Source organism: Rhinolophus sinicus, chromosome 17, assembly GCF_057876585.1.
Source record: "Rhinolophus sinicus isolate RSI-liver-muscle chromosome 17, RSI-T2T, whole genome shotgun sequence".
NCBI classification, from domain to species: domain Eukaryota; kingdom Metazoa; phylum Chordata; class Mammalia; order Chiroptera; family Rhinolophidae; genus Rhinolophus; species Rhinolophus sinicus.
Window position 1 is genome coordinate 29686607 of NC_142517.1, and position 18453 is coordinate 29705059.

The 18453-nt window shown below is 34.9% G+C and overlaps 1 protein-coding gene across 2 annotated transcripts in view; it reads right to left on the reverse strand.

Annotated features, from left to right (window-relative positions):
* The window catches only part of IFT80 (intraflagellar transport 80), a 106946-nt gene that overhangs the window by 3470 nt on the left and 85023 nt on the right, over window positions 1-18453 (reverse strand). For both annotated transcript variants that reach the window (XM_088794011.1, XM_019732028.3), the window contains 7 exons: window positions 17896-17960; window positions 14426-14561; window positions 13866-14013; window positions 12593-12764; window positions 11543-11632; window positions 11269-11441; window positions 4186-4309 (listed from right to left, as the gene is read on the reverse strand). In XM_088794011.1, the coding sequence (XP_088650137.1) occupies window positions 4186-4309; window positions 11269-11441; window positions 11543-11632; window positions 12593-12764; window positions 13866-14013; window positions 14426-14561; window positions 17896-17960 (908 nt within the window). The remainder of the gene's footprint in view (window positions 1-4185; window positions 4310-11268; window positions 11442-11542; window positions 11633-12592; window positions 12765-13865; window positions 14014-14425; window positions 14562-17895; window positions 17961-18453) is intronic.

Genomic DNA, 18453 nt, shown 5'->3' on the forward strand with positions numbered 1-18453 from the left:
AATGGAAGAGATACACATATATAACTTATGTCAGAAGTGGTAAGAGTTTTAGAAACGGGGAAGGGAGATCATGGGTGCCAGCGGTAGAGTTGGGGTGGTGGTGTTGTATTTCAAATAGTGATCGGAGAAGGCCTCGGAGAAGCTGACATGAAGACCTGAAGGAGACGAGTGAGTTCAAGTGCACGTCTGGGAAAGAGCATGCTGACAGGGGAAAACAGGCCCTAGTGCAGGAGCATTTCCTCAACACTGCTGACCACTGCTCTTTGAAAAATCTCTATTAGATTGTAGAGTCCCCCTCCCTTCTGGTTTCTGCTCTCCTTTCTAATGTCCTTCTTTGTCTTTTGCTTTTCTTTTTCTCCTATATTCTTACTCTACACAACCTCTTAACTATTAGTATTCACCAGGGTTCCAACCACAGCTTTTTCATGCTTTCCCTAGGAGATCTCATCAACTCATAGCTTCAACTATGCCTACATGGTCATGACCATAAACTGATCTAGCCATGATTCCTCTGTTGTCAATATCTTTCAATGTTCACACTTATATTTCTAGTTGTCCACTTAGATATCTCCACCTGAATATCCCAGGTACTAAAAAAATATATATATATTTTCGTGCATTCAAATTCAAAAGGTCATAAACTTGTATATTCTTGTTCCTTGTCTAGGTTAATGACCTCCCCATCTACGCCACCCACACTAGAAATACTGAAGTCACTCTCAAATACCTGCCTCACCTCACCTCCTCTCCTCCCAACCCCAACCACATGCTGTCTTGATTTTACAGCTGAATTTTTTGTTTCACTAATCTTACCCTTTCCATCTCCTAGTGGGACTATCATAAAACCCTCCCAACTGGTCTCCGAGTCACCACCTTACCTCCAATCCACCTTGCACATCAGAAGTTCTCTTTCAGTTCTCTCGATGACAGACCTCCAGGTCTTCTCATTGCCTTCACTATGAAGTCCGTTAGCACAGTATAAAGACCCTTCCATGTCTCATCTTAACCAGTATTCCAACCACCAAGAACCCAGGATCCAGAGTAGTTACACTGTATTCCTTCCCCATCTTTCAAGACCCCATGCCTTTGTTGTTATTATCATATCCTTTGACTGACGGCCAAAATCCTACTCAAGATAATTTTGTGGAAAATTCTGAGTTTCCATTTATATTTAGGAATTGGGATTTTAAAAGGGAAAAGTGCTCATGGTATTTCCTTTCAATAGCTTCACATTAATCTTAGGAAAAAGTCCAATAATATCCTTAATTTACCCTATGAAATCCTCAAGTCAGTCTCCCCTTTGCTCTTTACTCTTTCCCACTTCGATGACTTCTCTCTGCTGGGAACATGTTAATCCCCATGCACCACCCCCACCCCTAATCAGCTTCTATTCACCCTTTAGAGCTCAGCTCAAATATCATTTACTTTGCTTAGAAAAGTCTTTGCTGATCCCTCCACCCTAGATCAACTTCCCCATTCATAAAATCTTGTAGCACCATGTGCACAGCCTTCAAGGCAATTATCACAATTGCAAGAACAACCGTATAATTAACTATCATCTCCATTTGAACATGAGCTTCATGAGGCCAGGGTTAGTGTCTGCCATGTTTGCTAGTATATCCCAAGCACCAAGGAGAGTACACTGTCTGCAGGAGGCACTCAATAAATATTGAATAAATAAATGGCAACTGATTACCCAGCAAATGAGATGTCACTGCACAATCTCTCACTATTTTCTCTCCTGGGTTTTGTATCTCAGGACCTTGTAAAACTATCAGTCCTTAGAAGCTGCAAGACCTGAAGTGGTTTGTCTGAACTCTAGAGTATTGACTCTTCTGGATCTTCTTCAAAATTCTATACTTTCTGAAATGCTGCTCATGAGGTGTCTGTTGGTTGGTTGATTTTTCTCCATGTTTTTCTTTCTTTTAGCATAATATTTTAAACATTTCCAGGTTTTTCTACTTTTCTTCTTGTATAGAGTATGTATTCAGTAGATTGAATATATTCCTCAAGTGGATTTTATTTGCCAGACTTACACATTATTTTACAAATACTACTGAACGCCATTATAAACCAGGTACAAAGACTCTAATGGGATTCTTCGAAGATAGTACACCTTGTATGAAACCAAGTTTGCCATATTTTAAACTAGAAATGCTCAAATAATATTTCTGGGCTCATAAATATGAATGTTTATCAAACTTTTCACTTCTTATATTCATTTTATGCATTGTGAACCCACAGAATTCAAAATGTCTGAAATAAATTTCTCAAATTAAAAAAATGATCTTTCTCTATTCAACTATTATGTTCTGAAATAAGGTGTTCATATAATCACAATTTTGGATAAGATGGATAAATAGTGGGAAATTTTTAAGTCAAAGGTAATTTTCATCTTAATATACTGCGTTATGATTTCTAGTTAACTTCCAAATTACATTTATGAAAAAGAAAAGTAGGAAATTAGAACATAGTGCCATAGGCAATCAAAGTAACCTATATAGTTTCAGAGAGAAAAGAAAGCAAAATACCTAAAAAAGCCATGTTGTTCTGATGATCTCATTTTGAACATTTGTGCTACTCTTGTAACTGAAATATTACACTTTGGTAACAGTTCAATACATATATGAGAAAGAATATTAAAATTTTAAGTTTGTGCTATCTAAAATATAATTTTCTTGAAGGTAAGAAGTATACTTTCTATGTCCTCAAAAGCACCAAATGTGAAAATACTGAAAAAAATATTGATGACAATGACATTGAAGAGGAAACAGAGTAGCATTAGTCTGCTTAAAAATTATACAATAAACTTAAGGTGGGTGCTCAGTGTTAACATAATGTCATATTTTCAAAACTGTGACAAGAATATCAGATATATGGTGACTGGTCTGCTTAGAACTGTAGTGGTGGCAGTTGCTGTCACATTCTGTGAGTTAGAATGCAAGCCCTCATGAGTCCCAGGGAGCCTGAGTCTGTCCTAGTAGAAGAGTAAAGCCTCACAGCCCAAACTCCCAGAGGTTTCATTTCAGTACTAGACAAGTTCTGAATGAAACAAAAGAAGTTTGGGGAGCTTCTATAAAATACATTCCTTTCCACCAAGAAACCCACAACTTGTGCCTTTCCTGAATCCAGATATTGAAGTTGCATTTCGGAACAAGAATGTCCCCAAAAGCTTCACTACCCTGACAACTGTTCTGAAGTCCAAAAATATAGATCATGACACTCAGTATTTTACATATGGGAAGTGGATAGTGTTGGCTTTAGTAGGAATTGTAGGGGACTTCTCCCTACCCTCTTTCTTTTTCCCAAGGTTCCTCTAATATACTCTGCCCTCTAGAATGGATCAGAACATTTCATTTTACTCTATCCCCAAGGAGGAACACTCCCACATAGTTTATAAGCTCCATGAAGACAGAAGCCATATCTGATTCAACACCCAGCGTAGTACTTGGCCCAGAGTGAGCACTCAGAAACATTTTTTAAAATAAATAAATGAATAAAAGGTTAAGAAAATCAACTCATTCATAGAGTTGGAGGCAAGGTTGGCCCTGTCTTGGGCTTACAAGTCTCTTGTCTATATGGCTAGAGGTAAATTCTATTTCTGCAGTTGAGCTTAGAAGGATGGGGTCAAGTGGCCACAATCAGTTCTGCTCCAGGCGCTGGGGCAAACTCTCTTGTTCTGCTCTCCTTATGAGTTAATATGTACTGGAATGACTCTCTACTAATTGGAATGATAGAATCTGAGATTGGGGTAGGAATTTGAGAGGCAAAGTAACCTTCTTTGGTCGTAGGTGGAGAAGTCTACTTATGCTAGGCCTCTCTGGAAGGGCAACCTAGCTCCCTAGAATTCTATAAAGTGCCAAAGTATCCATTTTCTGGCCAGTCCCCTCTGTGCTTATATATTTCTCCTGGGGCAGAAGGGGCAGCTGGTGGAAGGCAAAATTCAGGAGTTTGAAACCTTTATCCCAGCCATTTATATTGTTTATCTAAAATATTAATTAGCACCCAAGCATAACACAAATTGGATACCATGAAAACAGACTTGAGTTAATCAAAACATGGCTGTAAGATTCAAAAAGTTTTTAGTAATATTGAGTCAAAACAAGACTTCAACATCATAAGGCAAAAATATCATATATAATTATAAAACATGTACATTATTATAAAATATGATATAATACTTACACCTTCTGCATACTGCAAGTATCGTTTATTAGTTTCCTGTTTACCAAATGTCTCCAAAAACTTTTGACGGTAAGCAAGAACTGTATCAACATGTGTTTTGTATTTTACAGCCAATTCGAGTGCCCTATAATGAGAATAAAACAGATTATCAGCATTGCTTGTGCTGGCCTCTATGGGCCACAGAGTCTGGGGGTGAGTGGGTGGGACAAATGGTCTGCGTTGTTCCCTCCACTCGTCCCCCAGTATGGAACGTCATTCCCTACCTCATCCAGATCAGATTATAAAATTCCTGTTTATAATTCAAGGTCCAGATCAGATATGATGTCTTCTCTCTGACCAGCTCCTCTTGTAGAAATAAATGACCATTATCTTATCTGTGCTCCATTTTATACATACCGTTAATATAGCACTGCTTACAGTATCATTATTATTTGGAAGTCTGTTTCCTTCACTAACCTGTACGTTTATTGAAGGGAGATTTGGCTTTCATTTCTTTTTGGTGAGTATTACAGAGTGTATGTATGTATGGCAAGTGTTTACCTGAAAAATTCATTGAAATCATAATAAAATACAAGTAAATGAACTTTCCTTCAGTGGACGTGGTTCAACTATCTTGACCATTTTTGTAAGTCTACTTGTACAATGAATTTATTCTGTTCAATATTCAATTAAATACTGATCTCCTTATGTTATGAGTACAGTACATTTAAAGTATTATGAAAATAAAATTTAAGGATAATAAAAGCCTGACAAAAATGCCTTTGCCATTGGTTATTAGAAAAAGTTAATAACCATTTAAATTTTGTAATCTAATTAATATCTATCTATGTAACGAAGTTATTTTTAAGGTAGTATTGAAATAGCAGACGAGAGCTGAATGAATTGCTGAAATCAGTGGTACAACACCAAAGAAATAAAATCTCTATATTGATAATTTGGTGGAAAATGAAAAGATGAGCTCTCAGGTCCAGGCCGATTTTCATATGCAGGTTTTAGGCAGCATCTCAGCCCGTATCCCCTGCATCACTCACAACAGTTGAGTCATAAATAATCCAGTGAGTACAGCTTTCCTACACTGTTCCCTGTCATCCTGTTTTAAAGTATGGGAAAACAGCTATGATAATAGTCAAAGTACATTATTCCTCACGTTTTCTTGCTTTCTAATATAACATAAGACTCCTGAATAGGCCAGTCATGATGTATCAGAGTCAACTATTACAAATCTGTTGTTTTGGACAAGACTGATGACTGACTAGATTTCTTTTGCAATGTGTGACTCTTTAGTAGGAAAACCTGTTTCATTCTTAGCATGTTTTGATTTGACTTAAACTAAATAATCATTTTAAGAATGATTTTAAGATAACGCTGTGTGTATTAATTGACAATTGATAGACAATTGAGATTAAAGGCTTAATATGATAAAATTATTAATATAAGTCATGTAGAATACAAATGATTATGCCAAAATTCAGCACAATTTCTTATAAAAAATATATTGGCACAAACCATATTGCTAAGTCCAAGGGTATTTGCTACCCATCGCAAACTCCTCACAGTTCCTTCATTCCTCTGACTAAATCTTTCAGAGAAAGAGGATATACAGAAAAGAATGTAGAAGTACTAGAACATAGAGGAACAAAAGTGGAAGAGAAGGCAAAAAAGAATTCATAAAGGACCAAAGATGAGAAAGAGAAGATGCCTAATCCGTCTAACCCTCTCCCACATCATCCCCCTATATAGCCCAAAGGCTCTGATTCCAGTGGTGAATGTGTGAGTGGAGACTCTGGTGAACCACCCTTTTGGCATCTTAGAAGTTCCACTTCCCATTCTTTCTTTATGATTGTACACGATGAGGGAAGGGGTTTTTATTACGCACATCTATAAGAGATCTAAGTGGGGAGTACGTAAGCATCCATTCTGGGTTGGAGCTTTTCAAAACTTCCAGATACTTTGTCATGGAACATAAATATATTTAATTATGTAGAAAGGCATAATCCTGCATTTAGAAACTAGATTCTTAGTATTATCTATCATTATGGTCATTATTATTATAAAATATGTATTAATTATCTGATTGAAGAGCAATGCTAAACGTAAAAATTCAAATGATATGTGCTAGTATAAATGGTCTCTAAAAGTACACACTGGGTAAAAAATGTTCCCTTACCACATTTAGGAGGGAATGCACTCCAAATTATATAAGGATTATGGGAACAGTATGTCTCTAGCAAATGGTTATTTGGCAACCAAACAAATGTGACATTAGAGTATGGAGTTGGAATAAGTCCATGTATCTTCTCTGATTTTAAATAGAACGAAGTGATATAAAAAGATTACTCCAAAATATGATTTTTTTGCATAACTTGAATGAAGTTTGCTTTATATAACTGGTAGACACAGAGAAATTATATAGACACTTTATATAACTGGTAGACGCAGAGAAATTATTTTTATTAATATTTACATAAAGGATCAATATGTATACGTGGAGTTTTTAGTTTCTACCTGTCTGAATCTTCAGTTTTTCAGAACAGACCACCACCAAATGTCCAAAGTCAATGTCATGTAGATAACCTGCTTACCTACAGCTCTTCAAGGGCTGCATTTTATTAGGCAGGCAATTTTCAAATTCAAGTAGGGATGATAGCATGACTGTGCTTCTCAAATGGAATAACATATTAAAATAAAATCTGTTTCCTTCTAAAGACTTTAAACAAAGACAGAAATTCAGGGATCTTAAAAGCAATCTAATATATTTATCATCCAATCCATTCTTTGGATTGAACTGCTATAAATGGATTCTTACATTGGATTCAAATACATATCCCTCTTACTCCTACCTTTCTATCTTAGCCATACCATTTAGAATCAAAACTGTCATTACAGAGCTTGGTTGGTTTTGTTCATTGCTGTATCCCCAGAGCCTAAAACCTGGCACACCAGAAACACTCAATAAATATTTAAAGAATGAATAATGGCTACCGCTTATTGAAAGCTTACTATGTGTCAGGCAGTATGTTAAGAAATTTTCACACACTATGCTATTAATATTTCATCCTGACAATAAATACAAGGTTGTAGTTATTATCATCATTTTAAACATAAGGAAACCGAGGTTTACAAAGCCTCTGCAACCTGTCCAAGATCACAGAGCTTGCAAGGGCAAATCCAGAAATCAAATCCAGGTCTGATTCCAAAGCTCCCATTCTCAGCTATTACCTTAGCCCTTTCTCTAATTCAACAGCCCTTTTGAACAAGTACACTTAAAATGACACTTTACCAAAAGACTTAAAAAAAAAAAAAAAAAAAACAGATCTCCATATAATGTCTAAATATACCTGAAAGGGCAGGCATTCAATAAACATCCACTGAATAAATATGCAATAGGAGCAAATATTCCAAGAGGCTTCAGAAATATCTGTAGAATTTGGAAATGAATACAGTACATAAAAGTTTCTTAGCAGCGATATTAACTTCTGCTAAGTCCTTTCTTACTCAGTCCTAGATAATTATGCTAAAAGAGATGGGAAACTACGGGTTTCATTTAAGTGAGTCAGAGATCAGGAGTGGCATGTTCAGATTTACAACTGGGCCGTGACCGTTACGACTACAGTGTGAGGAATGGGTGGGAGAGGGAGAGAGTAGCTGCAGAGATCAGTGATGATGTAATACCGAGAAAAACTTGGATCTGCTTAGACATTAGACAAGGGTGCTGGTGGGGAAGAGAATTAGTGTCAGAGGTTTTGGAAGGAAAAATAGTTGGCCATTGGGGTGAGGGGGAAGGAGCATAAGGAAAATGTCAAATGTAATTCCTGGATTTCCAGCCTTGCATAGCCTGAAAAGATAAATTACTCTGGAAGACGACCAAGTTTATAAGAGAATAAACACAAATTTGAACTCCAATGGAAATGTTGAGGAGGTAGCAGGATAGCGGGGTTCTGGGAGCAAATATGGGCAGGTCAGTGGGCCGGATGCCTACTTGGGAGTCTTAAGTGTGTAAGTAGTAGTTAGAATCCTGGAACAATGCTGTGGATCTTTATCAGGTAGACACAAATGTCTAGCAACACTTGACCAACCTACTGGTTTATAGTCAAGATAAAAAGCAAGACGCATAGGAAAGGGAGATGCCAGGTAGACAGGAGGAATGGAGAAGATGCCAGGTAGACAGTGTTCATTCTTTCCCCATTAAATCCTCTTTGCCCCTCCTGTTTTCCCTCTCCCTGAGATCTAATATCTTAAGGTAGGGTCATTTGCTGAAAATTGGAGGTAGGGGAGCAGGATACAGAAATAACAGGGAAGCTTTGAAGTTACAGGAAAATAAGTATGGCGCATGACATAACTCTCAAAGGATCACAGATTCTATAAGACAGGGAAATAAAGATGAAGCAGGCAAAAAGGACACCAACTCCATTCATATCCAGATCCTAAGAAACGTGGAGTTGGAAAGAATTAACTCTATTTGAGAGGCAAGATAAAGAAGCAGCGTCCTCTGGGAAGAGGCTAAGTTCCACTTAGGTCAAGGAGATACAGAAAGGTTCAGAGGGCATCATATATATTATATACATCTATATATACATTATCGGCTATCAATAGAAGCCATAAGAGGCAGATATTCTCACCTTCCTGCTATGACATGGATACACTGTATATATCTACACCCAATGTTTGTAGAGGAGCAACATGCAAAATGATTAAGAGTATTGCACAAAGATTAAGAGCATGAATGTTAAGCACCTACTATGTGTATATAATATGAAATGTTTCTGTCCTTCCATAAATATATAATCTGAAAGGGGAAAGATGATGGAATTATCTGCACAAATAATGAAAGAGATAAACAGCAATCCAATAAAAAATATAAATAGTACATAGCTAGTTGCTTGGTGATACTGAGATAATTCAGGTCCTCTTTGATATTAGAAGACTAAGTTCATATCCTACACTTGCTACCAACTTCTGAGTAAGCTTCAGTTTCCTCATTTGTAAAAAGCTGTGATGACAAAATGAGATGATATATGGAAAGCGTTTAAAACAATTCCTGGTATGTCATAGCACTCAATAAATAGAGGCTCCACAATTATTGTTTTACTGTCTTATAATTTTATTTTATTTTTTTTAAATTAAAGCACTTAATTTAATTAAGTGATATGGTCATTGCGGTTCTGATTTGCATTTCCCCGTCTGTTGGTCCTCTGTATGTCTTCCTGGGAAAAGTGTCTATTTAGTTCTTCTGCCCATTTTTAAATCAGATTGTTTGTTTTTTGGTTGTTGAGTTCTACTCAGATATATTTTGAATATTAGCCCCTTATTGGAAGTATCATTTACAAATATCTTCCCCCATTCAGCTGGTTGCCTCTTTGTTTTGATGATGGTTTCTTTTACTGCACAGAAGCTTTTTTGTTTGATGTAGTTCCATTCATTTATTTTGCTTTTGCTTCTCTTGCCTTTGGGATCAAGTTCACAAAAACACCTCTGAGATCAATGTCCATAACTTAGCGCCTATGTTTTCTTCTATGTATTACATTGTTTCAGGTCTTACATTCAAGTCTTTAACCCATTTTGAGCTAATTTTTGTGTATGGTATAAGATAGTAGTCTAGTTTCACTCAATTTACTATTACTAATGACAATAAAATGGAATTCCTAACTAGGTTGAAAGCTTTTTACATTAAAGATCATTAATTTTTTTTAAAGATAGTGTACAGTGTTCAGAGAGCTACACAAATAGTACTGTCTAACATTTACCAACATAAATATTTTCTCAAAAATATTAGTTGAAAGAATGCTGTAAACATTATTCTATCCTATTTCTCATGGAATGCATAGATTGGTAACAGAATACACAATTTTATTAGTTATTTAACATAGATTTTTCAGCAGATGCTGTCTCTTTCCAAACTAGCTACTTTAAAATAATGAATTAAGAATAAATTGAGAACAAGGACAGTGACTTATTCATGTCTGTAGAACCGAAAACATCTTCCCTGATCCTTTGTACAGTTAAACAATGACAACAAATCTGTGTCCATAAAAGACATAAACAGTGGCTGAATTGTAATTATATAGATCACTAGTGTACAAATTAGAGTACAGTATGACAACGACAAAATTAACCATTTTTGTTACTTCTATTCAAGGGAAAGGTACAGATAGGATATCTATAAACATTCTAATCAAAAGGAATTATAGAATAAGGGGTGTGTAATTAAAAGATTTATGGGTTATTTTTGAGGCCAGAGACAAACAAAGATGAGGAAAAACACTTCTAACCTGGAAACGTAGGCACACCGATTTTATAACATAGTAACTACAGGTGTTTATAAGCAGTACAATCTCGGTCACTAAGAGACACACACCTGAGAGAGCTTAACTTAACATATCATAGGGAAGAGCAGCATGCTACTTTGTCTTAGAAAGCAATCTGTCCCAAAGCCTAATGGTGGGGGGAAGGTTACTAGCAAACACTCCTTACTACAAATCCTATCATCTGTCTTCCTTAGCATCACAAACCTCTCTTGGCTCTTCTCTGCCAGACTGCTTTACCAGAGTCGTTCAGTGGATTTCTCTTCTTTCTACCATCCCATAAATGTAGCTGATGTCTTCTCACTCCACACAGTGCTTAGGCAATTGCATAAATTCTTTTGGCTTCAACTACCAACCATTTCCTGATGACTCCAAAATCTATAGCTCCAGTTCAAATCTTTCTCATGAGCTCCTGGTCCATTTAATCAACTGTTATCACATATTTCTTCACAAATATTTCAAGTCCAACATGCCTAAAACTGAACTCATTATATTCCCTTCCAAGTCTGCCAATATTAGTATTTTCATCTATCCGGTTACTAAAATCAGAAATTTGGGAGACATCCTAGACTTTCTTTTCTTCTTCACACCCCAACTTCTGGTCCATTACAAGTTCAGAGAAGGCATAAATCTTTAATGGCAAACTACTCACAAATATAAACAAATTTTTTTGTGGTATTTGGAAACTATTAAGTATAGTGGAAAATGTAATTTACTCAAGTGGTAGGTAAAAGAACAAGATCAATCAGGTTTTGAAATTGATAAAAAACCATTTTATTACCTTTCCCAGTTGTAGAGATTAATATTGATCTGGATTGCTTGATAAACAAGGCCAGCCTGAAGAAGTACTATTTCAGCCTCCTGCATGTTCCCACTGAACATTAATATGTGGGCCATTTTTGATTCTTTAGACGGAAGATCTTTTATAGATTTGATGTATTGAACCTTATCAATCTAATAAAAGAAAAAATATTTGAAGCGGATAATAACAGAAATATAATAAATTATGGTAAGAAATACACACACATACATACAAATAAGTAAACATTACTTACTTCACCAATTGCTGCGTAGGCTATTTCGGCAGTAGTCATATCTCGATTAGCAACTGCCATAGCAGCTAGGCAAGCCCACATGGTTTGCTCCTAAAATAAAATATGAGAATAATTATCTCAACTACATGGTTGAACTGCCTTAAAATATACTGATTTAAAATATAACACAATTATATTTTTATTTTTATTTTAAAAAGTTACCGAGTATGGCACCGAAAGAACTAATAATTGAATAAATTAATGATATGGAAATTTCATTGTGGCTACTTTGTTAAATTATATTAATAACACATAAAGAGCTTCTTTTAAATCAATTTTTTTGAAAAATTTCTTTTCTAATTATCAAAGCTTGGTTTTTGAACTTACAATATACTTTTAAGATAACAAGGCTTAAACCCTCCAGTCTTTTTGATGAGATGTTAAAGACCATAGCTTGTAGGGAACTTAAGGAACAATGAGGCTCTTAGATAAGGCTATTATAGCAGACTGTCATCACTAACCCACTGTAAGGAAAAGCATCAACAAGTCATTCCACTAAAGTGTACTCTAAGGGATGTTAACCAATGTTCAATAAAAGAGTTCTGTGGTCAAACATATTTGGAAAATACTGAATTCAACCAAGTTGGGAAATGCTGACCTAAAGCAGATTCTTAACCTTAGCTGTAGGCATCATCTGAGGAATTTAGAAACTATGCCCAGGCCTCTCCCCAGATGTAAGAAATTAGAATCTTTGTGAGGGTAGAATGTGGAAACCTGACTTTTTAAAATAGTTCCACAGAAGACTTTTATATGTATCAATATTAAGAACCTATACATTTAAATGATAGCTTCTTCAGAAAATAAACTACAAAGCATCTATCCACCTACATTATTCACGTCTTCACTTATAAAAAGAGACAAGATCCCAATTGCATATTTTCCAGCCCTTAACTGTTATCATTTCTCATCTTGCGCAAAGACATTGTGTAACATAATACTAACATTATATAATAATATTATATAGTAATATAAACGACGTATACACAACTATGGATCTTAAATGTGAAGTACCTTAACAAAGCGACAAAGTCTTACAGCATCTTCCCATTTTGAACTGCTTACATATTCATGGAGAATAGCAGGATATGGTGATATGCTGATGTGAACCAGTGAACCATCAGCTCTTCTTATAGTTACCTGATTTCCAACAAAACTCACAATATGGGGATTTTTACTAAATTCACTGTTGGGGAAAAAAAAAGCAAAGTGTAATTTATATTCTGAGCAAAATTTTTCGTATATATTAAATTTGAGGGTTGACCCCTGACATACATATGAAGTCTCAAACCTCCAAAATAGTTAACTCCAGGAAGAATGTATATATTCAAATAAACATTTGAATGTAACCTGCTTTATACACTTGGAGCAAAATATACAGTTTAATATGGTAAAATTATTACATACGTGAGAGCTAGTCCTAGAAGTATTTGAAATGACCTTTTTTCCTCAGTCTTAAGATAAATCACACAAATCATTAAATCACTTAGCTTCAGCTTTTAGAAGTGTTAAAGTAAACCATTAAAAATTAAGTTGATTTCAAGATTTTATAATCATAAAAAGAGGTGACTAACTTCTCTTCATTAGTTTAAATACTTTTTAAATGATGCCTCTGGTTTGGCTAAGGTTGTGAACTTGAATATTAAAAATGAACTCAAAATAGATTTGCAAGATTAAGCTAAGTTTTAGAGTTCAGAAGCCTTTGTATTCCTATTTTGTCAAGAGTGGGAGATCTTACTATTTCCTAAGAGAATTTAGAAATATAAATGCATTTAATTTTCTGAAGAATATAAAATTTAAAAAAAGCTTTTCAATAATTTCATATATTTTTTCTATCTCTAAGATTAATTTAAAAATTCAATTTTAAGTTGAATTCAATTTTAGAATACATACATTCCTGGAAGTTTTAGGGTCCATGATAATCTGGGACATAGGAAAGGTAGTTACAAGGCTGGGGAACACTGAAAACTCTGAAGAGTTATTAAGAGACATTAAAATCACTAAGCCACATTGACAAAAGAAAAAAGAAAACCTGAGGTACCATTAAACAACATTAAGCTTGGAAATTACATTCATATAAGGAACAAATAAATAACTATAACAGTATTGTACAACACTTGCAACTCGGTTCCATCACTTAAGTCTCACTAAGCTAACTTTAGCTGAACAAATTAGTTTACTGAGTAAAGTGAAAGATATCTTGCAGGATTGAAATTAGAGTAAAAAATGTGACATTCTTAAGAGTTTTATTTACCACAATAAACAATTCTATGCAGTAAAATGTTACCTTGCATCCCTTTCATATAATGTTTTAGGCAAAATGTCTCTGTCCACATAAACCGTATTGGGGTAATACCACACTGTTAATCGAGTGTCTTGAAGTCCACACAGGATATTGCATGTGTCACTCCACGCCAAAGTATGTACCATTGTTCCTTATTTTTAAGAGAATTAATGTACTGTTAGTTCCACGGTATTGTATTAAAAATATATCTTTAAAATCAGTTGTCATGCAAGACCCCATCTAATTTCTGGTAGGACTGACTCTATTTTCTGATCATATAAAGGTGAAAACAGGTACAAAAATTCACATAAGAATTTATGGAAATATTTGAATAGCCTTCCCAGAACTATTATATTTTTATCATGCAAGTCTTTCTTCCATGCCAATTTAGTTGTGGCAGATAAAGACTTGCCATTAAAATGGAGTTAAGTAGGTAATAAATGTTATGATATCAAAGCATTATTCATAGATTCATTCAAACAAGTAAGCTATTTAGTATAATATATGACAGAGTAGATCTAAGAACATTGAAAGTAATTTTAAATGTATTACAATTATTTTACCAAGTTTGATAATTTGTTCTTCCTTCCCAAATCGTTTCACTGAGGTGATATAGAGATCTCTATTTTTATCAATGAAAGCAATTTTTCTATCATTGGTAAGTCCTTTTTGATCCAGAGCAATTTCCAATATTTCATTCTAAAATAAAAAAAAAATGAAAATACTGGATTAGTTTTAGTGCTTAACATTAGATCATTTTAAGTATTTTAATTAAAGAGTGTTTGTTTAAAGATCAATTAAATATCACTCCAGTACTTATAGTGATAAAATGTCCTTGTTAAATAACTTTGAACTGCTAATACACTAATAATTCAAAAGCTATAGTAACATGTACATTTTTTGTTTGTTTACCAGGGAAAGATGCTCCTTAAAACACTATACAATAATATATATTTTGAAACTCTGCAAGCTGAGAAACACTTGCATCTTAGTAGTCAGGATGAAAGAGTGAGGCAACTCTGGGTATCCCATAAGGTCTACTTTGATTAAGCTTCTCATACCAAAATTTAAGTAGATTGCTTATACTTTAAAGATTTGTAAGAGTTGATTTATGGAGATATCTTATGTTCTTAAGAGCCTTAAATTTTATAGATTCTTTCATAGTCATTTCTTGCAAAACAGGAAACAATCTTTTGATGTGGGTATTATACTTACTTTGCAGATGAGAAGACTGAGATCCATAGCCATTAAGTGATTTTGCTCAGAAAAAGCTGGTAACAAGCATATCTGGAATTGACAACCCAGACTTCTGACTGCACAATTAGTGATCTGTCTACAATAGTAAAGTATTTCTGGCATACAGCATTACTCTATTATACTAGCTAGTGAAATGAATTTCCTTATAATTTGGAAATGTTTCAGTATGGATTTATTTCAATTCAATCCAAGAGGGATTTGTTTACTGCTTACTATGTCTGAAGACTTGCTAAGATCTATGAATTCAACAAGAATCATGAGCACACCAAGTTACTGTATCTAAGTATACTATCATAACTCTATAAAAAAATTACTGGAAACTAAAAACAAAAACAAAAAAACCCACACATAAAGCCTCATCCAAGTTGATGGATCAGGATAAGCCATATACCAGCTCATAATACACTTTTTTTTACAAATTCTTCTTGTCTTTGGAAATTCCATCAATTGTATTTATTTTATTTTATTTTATTGGGGAATATTGGGGAACAGTGTGTTTCTCCAGGGCACATCAGATCCAAGTCGTCCTTCAGTCTAGTTGTGGAGGGTGCAGCTCAGCTCCAAGTCCAGTTGCCGTTTTCAATCTCAGTTGCAGGGGGCACAGCCCACCATCCCATGTGGGAATTGAACTGGCAACCTTGTTGTTGAGAGCGCGCGCTCTAACCAACTGAGCCATCTGGCTGCCCCCATCAATTGCATTTTAAAGAAGAAAAGAATGTTCCATTTATATCCATTTATGCATGAAATGTAATTCTAGATATTTCCAAAATGGAAACCTTTCATAGAAACTGATCTTTACAATAAATTACTTGTCATCCCCATCAAAAGTACCTAGAACGTTTTTTTAAACACTGTTAAACAGATAGGATTCTCCTCTCTAAGAAATTCAAAATTGAAGATTGACCATAATAATAATGCATTTGTACACGGTGGGGAGTGTTTCCTCCTCCTCATCCCCTCTTAATTCAGCAGGGCTTTTTCACTTCCTCTTGTCCAGGCCTCTTCTGTCCACTGTTGTTTTGTTCCTCCCGGGTCACTCTTTGTAGCAGGACATGAAAGCAGCTTCATGTCCACTTGAACCTTCTCCCTTGCCCTACATTACTATTCATTCAGGAAAAGTCAGACTTGAGTTCTAGTTTTGGTTCTGTTATTTACTTGGGTTTCAGTTTCTTCATATACGATAAAATAAAATAGATTGGCTTTTTCTATAGCAACCCAAATTTGAAAATCCTTTGTATTATATACGAGGCAAAGAGATAAAAATATCCTGTGCAACTGAGTGAAGCGTGAGATGAGGAAGTCACCTCCATTCCTACAATAATGAAACTGTAACTTTCTTACACTTAGGAAGGATTCCAGAAAAAGAATTATCACATTAAAAGAAATGTTTATTAAACCTTACTAAATGACTCTTCATTTCAATGCTACTAACAAAAATAATGACTGTATCTTTGAAAAAGTGGCAATTTATTCCCTTTATGTATGCTTAATCCTACTGTAAAGGAAAAATTCTGCTTATATAGTCTTGATTTAAAATGATTATAAAGGAGAGGCTGTGAGGAAGAAGGCATCTCATGTATTACTAGTGAGAACATAAATTGGTATATCTCTTTGTAAGAGAACTTGACAATACTTACTAACACTCATGTCCTTTGACCCAGCAACAGCATTTCAAGAATTTATCCCACAGATACACTAACACTTGTGCAAGAAGATACATATGTAAGGTAAGTAATCTTGGTAACATTGTAATAGCAAAAGACTGAAAACAAATGTCTATCATTTTGGCACAGGTTAAATTCTGATATATCCATAAAATGTTATACTATATGTGTGTGTCGAGAGGGGGAGGTGGAGGGGTAGGGGATTATTGGGAAAGCACTTTATATGTTGATATGGAAAGATCTCCAGAAATAGTGTTGTGTGAGAAAAGCAAGGTACAGAGTTATATGTTACACTTTTGTGCAGGAGCGAAGAAAAAACATATAGTTTTGTTTGTATATGCACTAAAAACCTCTGGAAGGATATATAGGAGATTAGTGGCAGTGGTTACTTACTTGGTGAAAAGCAACAATAATAATGAGGAATAGGTGTAGCAGGGAGACTTTTTCAATGTATAATTGATGCTTTTGATTTCTGAATCATATGAATGTGTGTTATTCAAATTGAAAATGATTACAAAAAGAAAAAAATAACATATAGAGTAACACTTCACTAGCAGCACTGAACAATAAAGTTAAAAGCATTTTTAGACCCTAACATATCACTTATTAGAAAAATAATAAAAGTGCTCCTTTGTTTATTTTAAGGCTAAAAATCAGAAACGAATAAACAATTCACAATTCAGGGTATTTTTGCACTTTTCCCCCCCAATTTAACTATAATGCTAAAATCTGAAGAAAATGCTGGCAAAGGGCAGGTCAATGGAAAAACCACAAGCTGTTTAGAAATATAAACACATTTTTATTTACCGACAGGTGCTACAACTTTAATTAAGATAGAACATTCTATTGAAAAGCAGTAAAGAACCTGGACAATAGACATATAAATCAGACCCTTTTCTTCAGTTAATTTGCATTTATAGCATTGTATTACAGTTCACTAGTGCTTAGTCTTCAACGGTGACATTTTTAGGCAAAACACTCTGTAGAATGAACACTGGCTTTAAATATAAAACTAGTTCCTATGTTTTTCTTCTTAAAGTGAAAACATTAATATTAAAAAGGAAGTAAATAAATAGTGGCTATTTACATTAGAAATAGCTAATGCTCATTACCTTATGAGAAAGAAGCTTTCCATCACCTAATGGTTTTCCAGTTGATGCCTCAAAGAGGAAGATTACTTGGGGAAAAAAAGGAGAACATCAGTTAATGTATTACAATTTTTATTGGTACATTTCAGTGGAATTACCATAATCCTCATGAGAAACTGTTTAACTCTGCGCCCCCCGGAGTATCTCCATGAGCAGCACAGAAGAGCGGCAGCAGCACCCCATCCCTACTTATTAGTGGGGTCAGAATTCTCAGTGAAAACGGTGGGACTAAGTACTTCTTCCTGAAAACACACATTCCCTAATTTGAACTGTTTGTAATGGTATGGCCTCAATGCTCCATAAGATCAACAATGGCAAGTCCAAATCTGGATGTAGTTTGTAATTTTGATAACTCCGATGTAGACCAATATAACATCACAATTGTATTTCACAAAGGAAACACATGTCAAGTGCCTACTATATACAAGGCGGGCAATGTGCTAGGCACCGTCCAGTTCCCTGTGGTCAGTAGACCACGGTGGGATAAAGAGTGTGTCTCCTCTCTGTCCTGGGTTCCTGGCA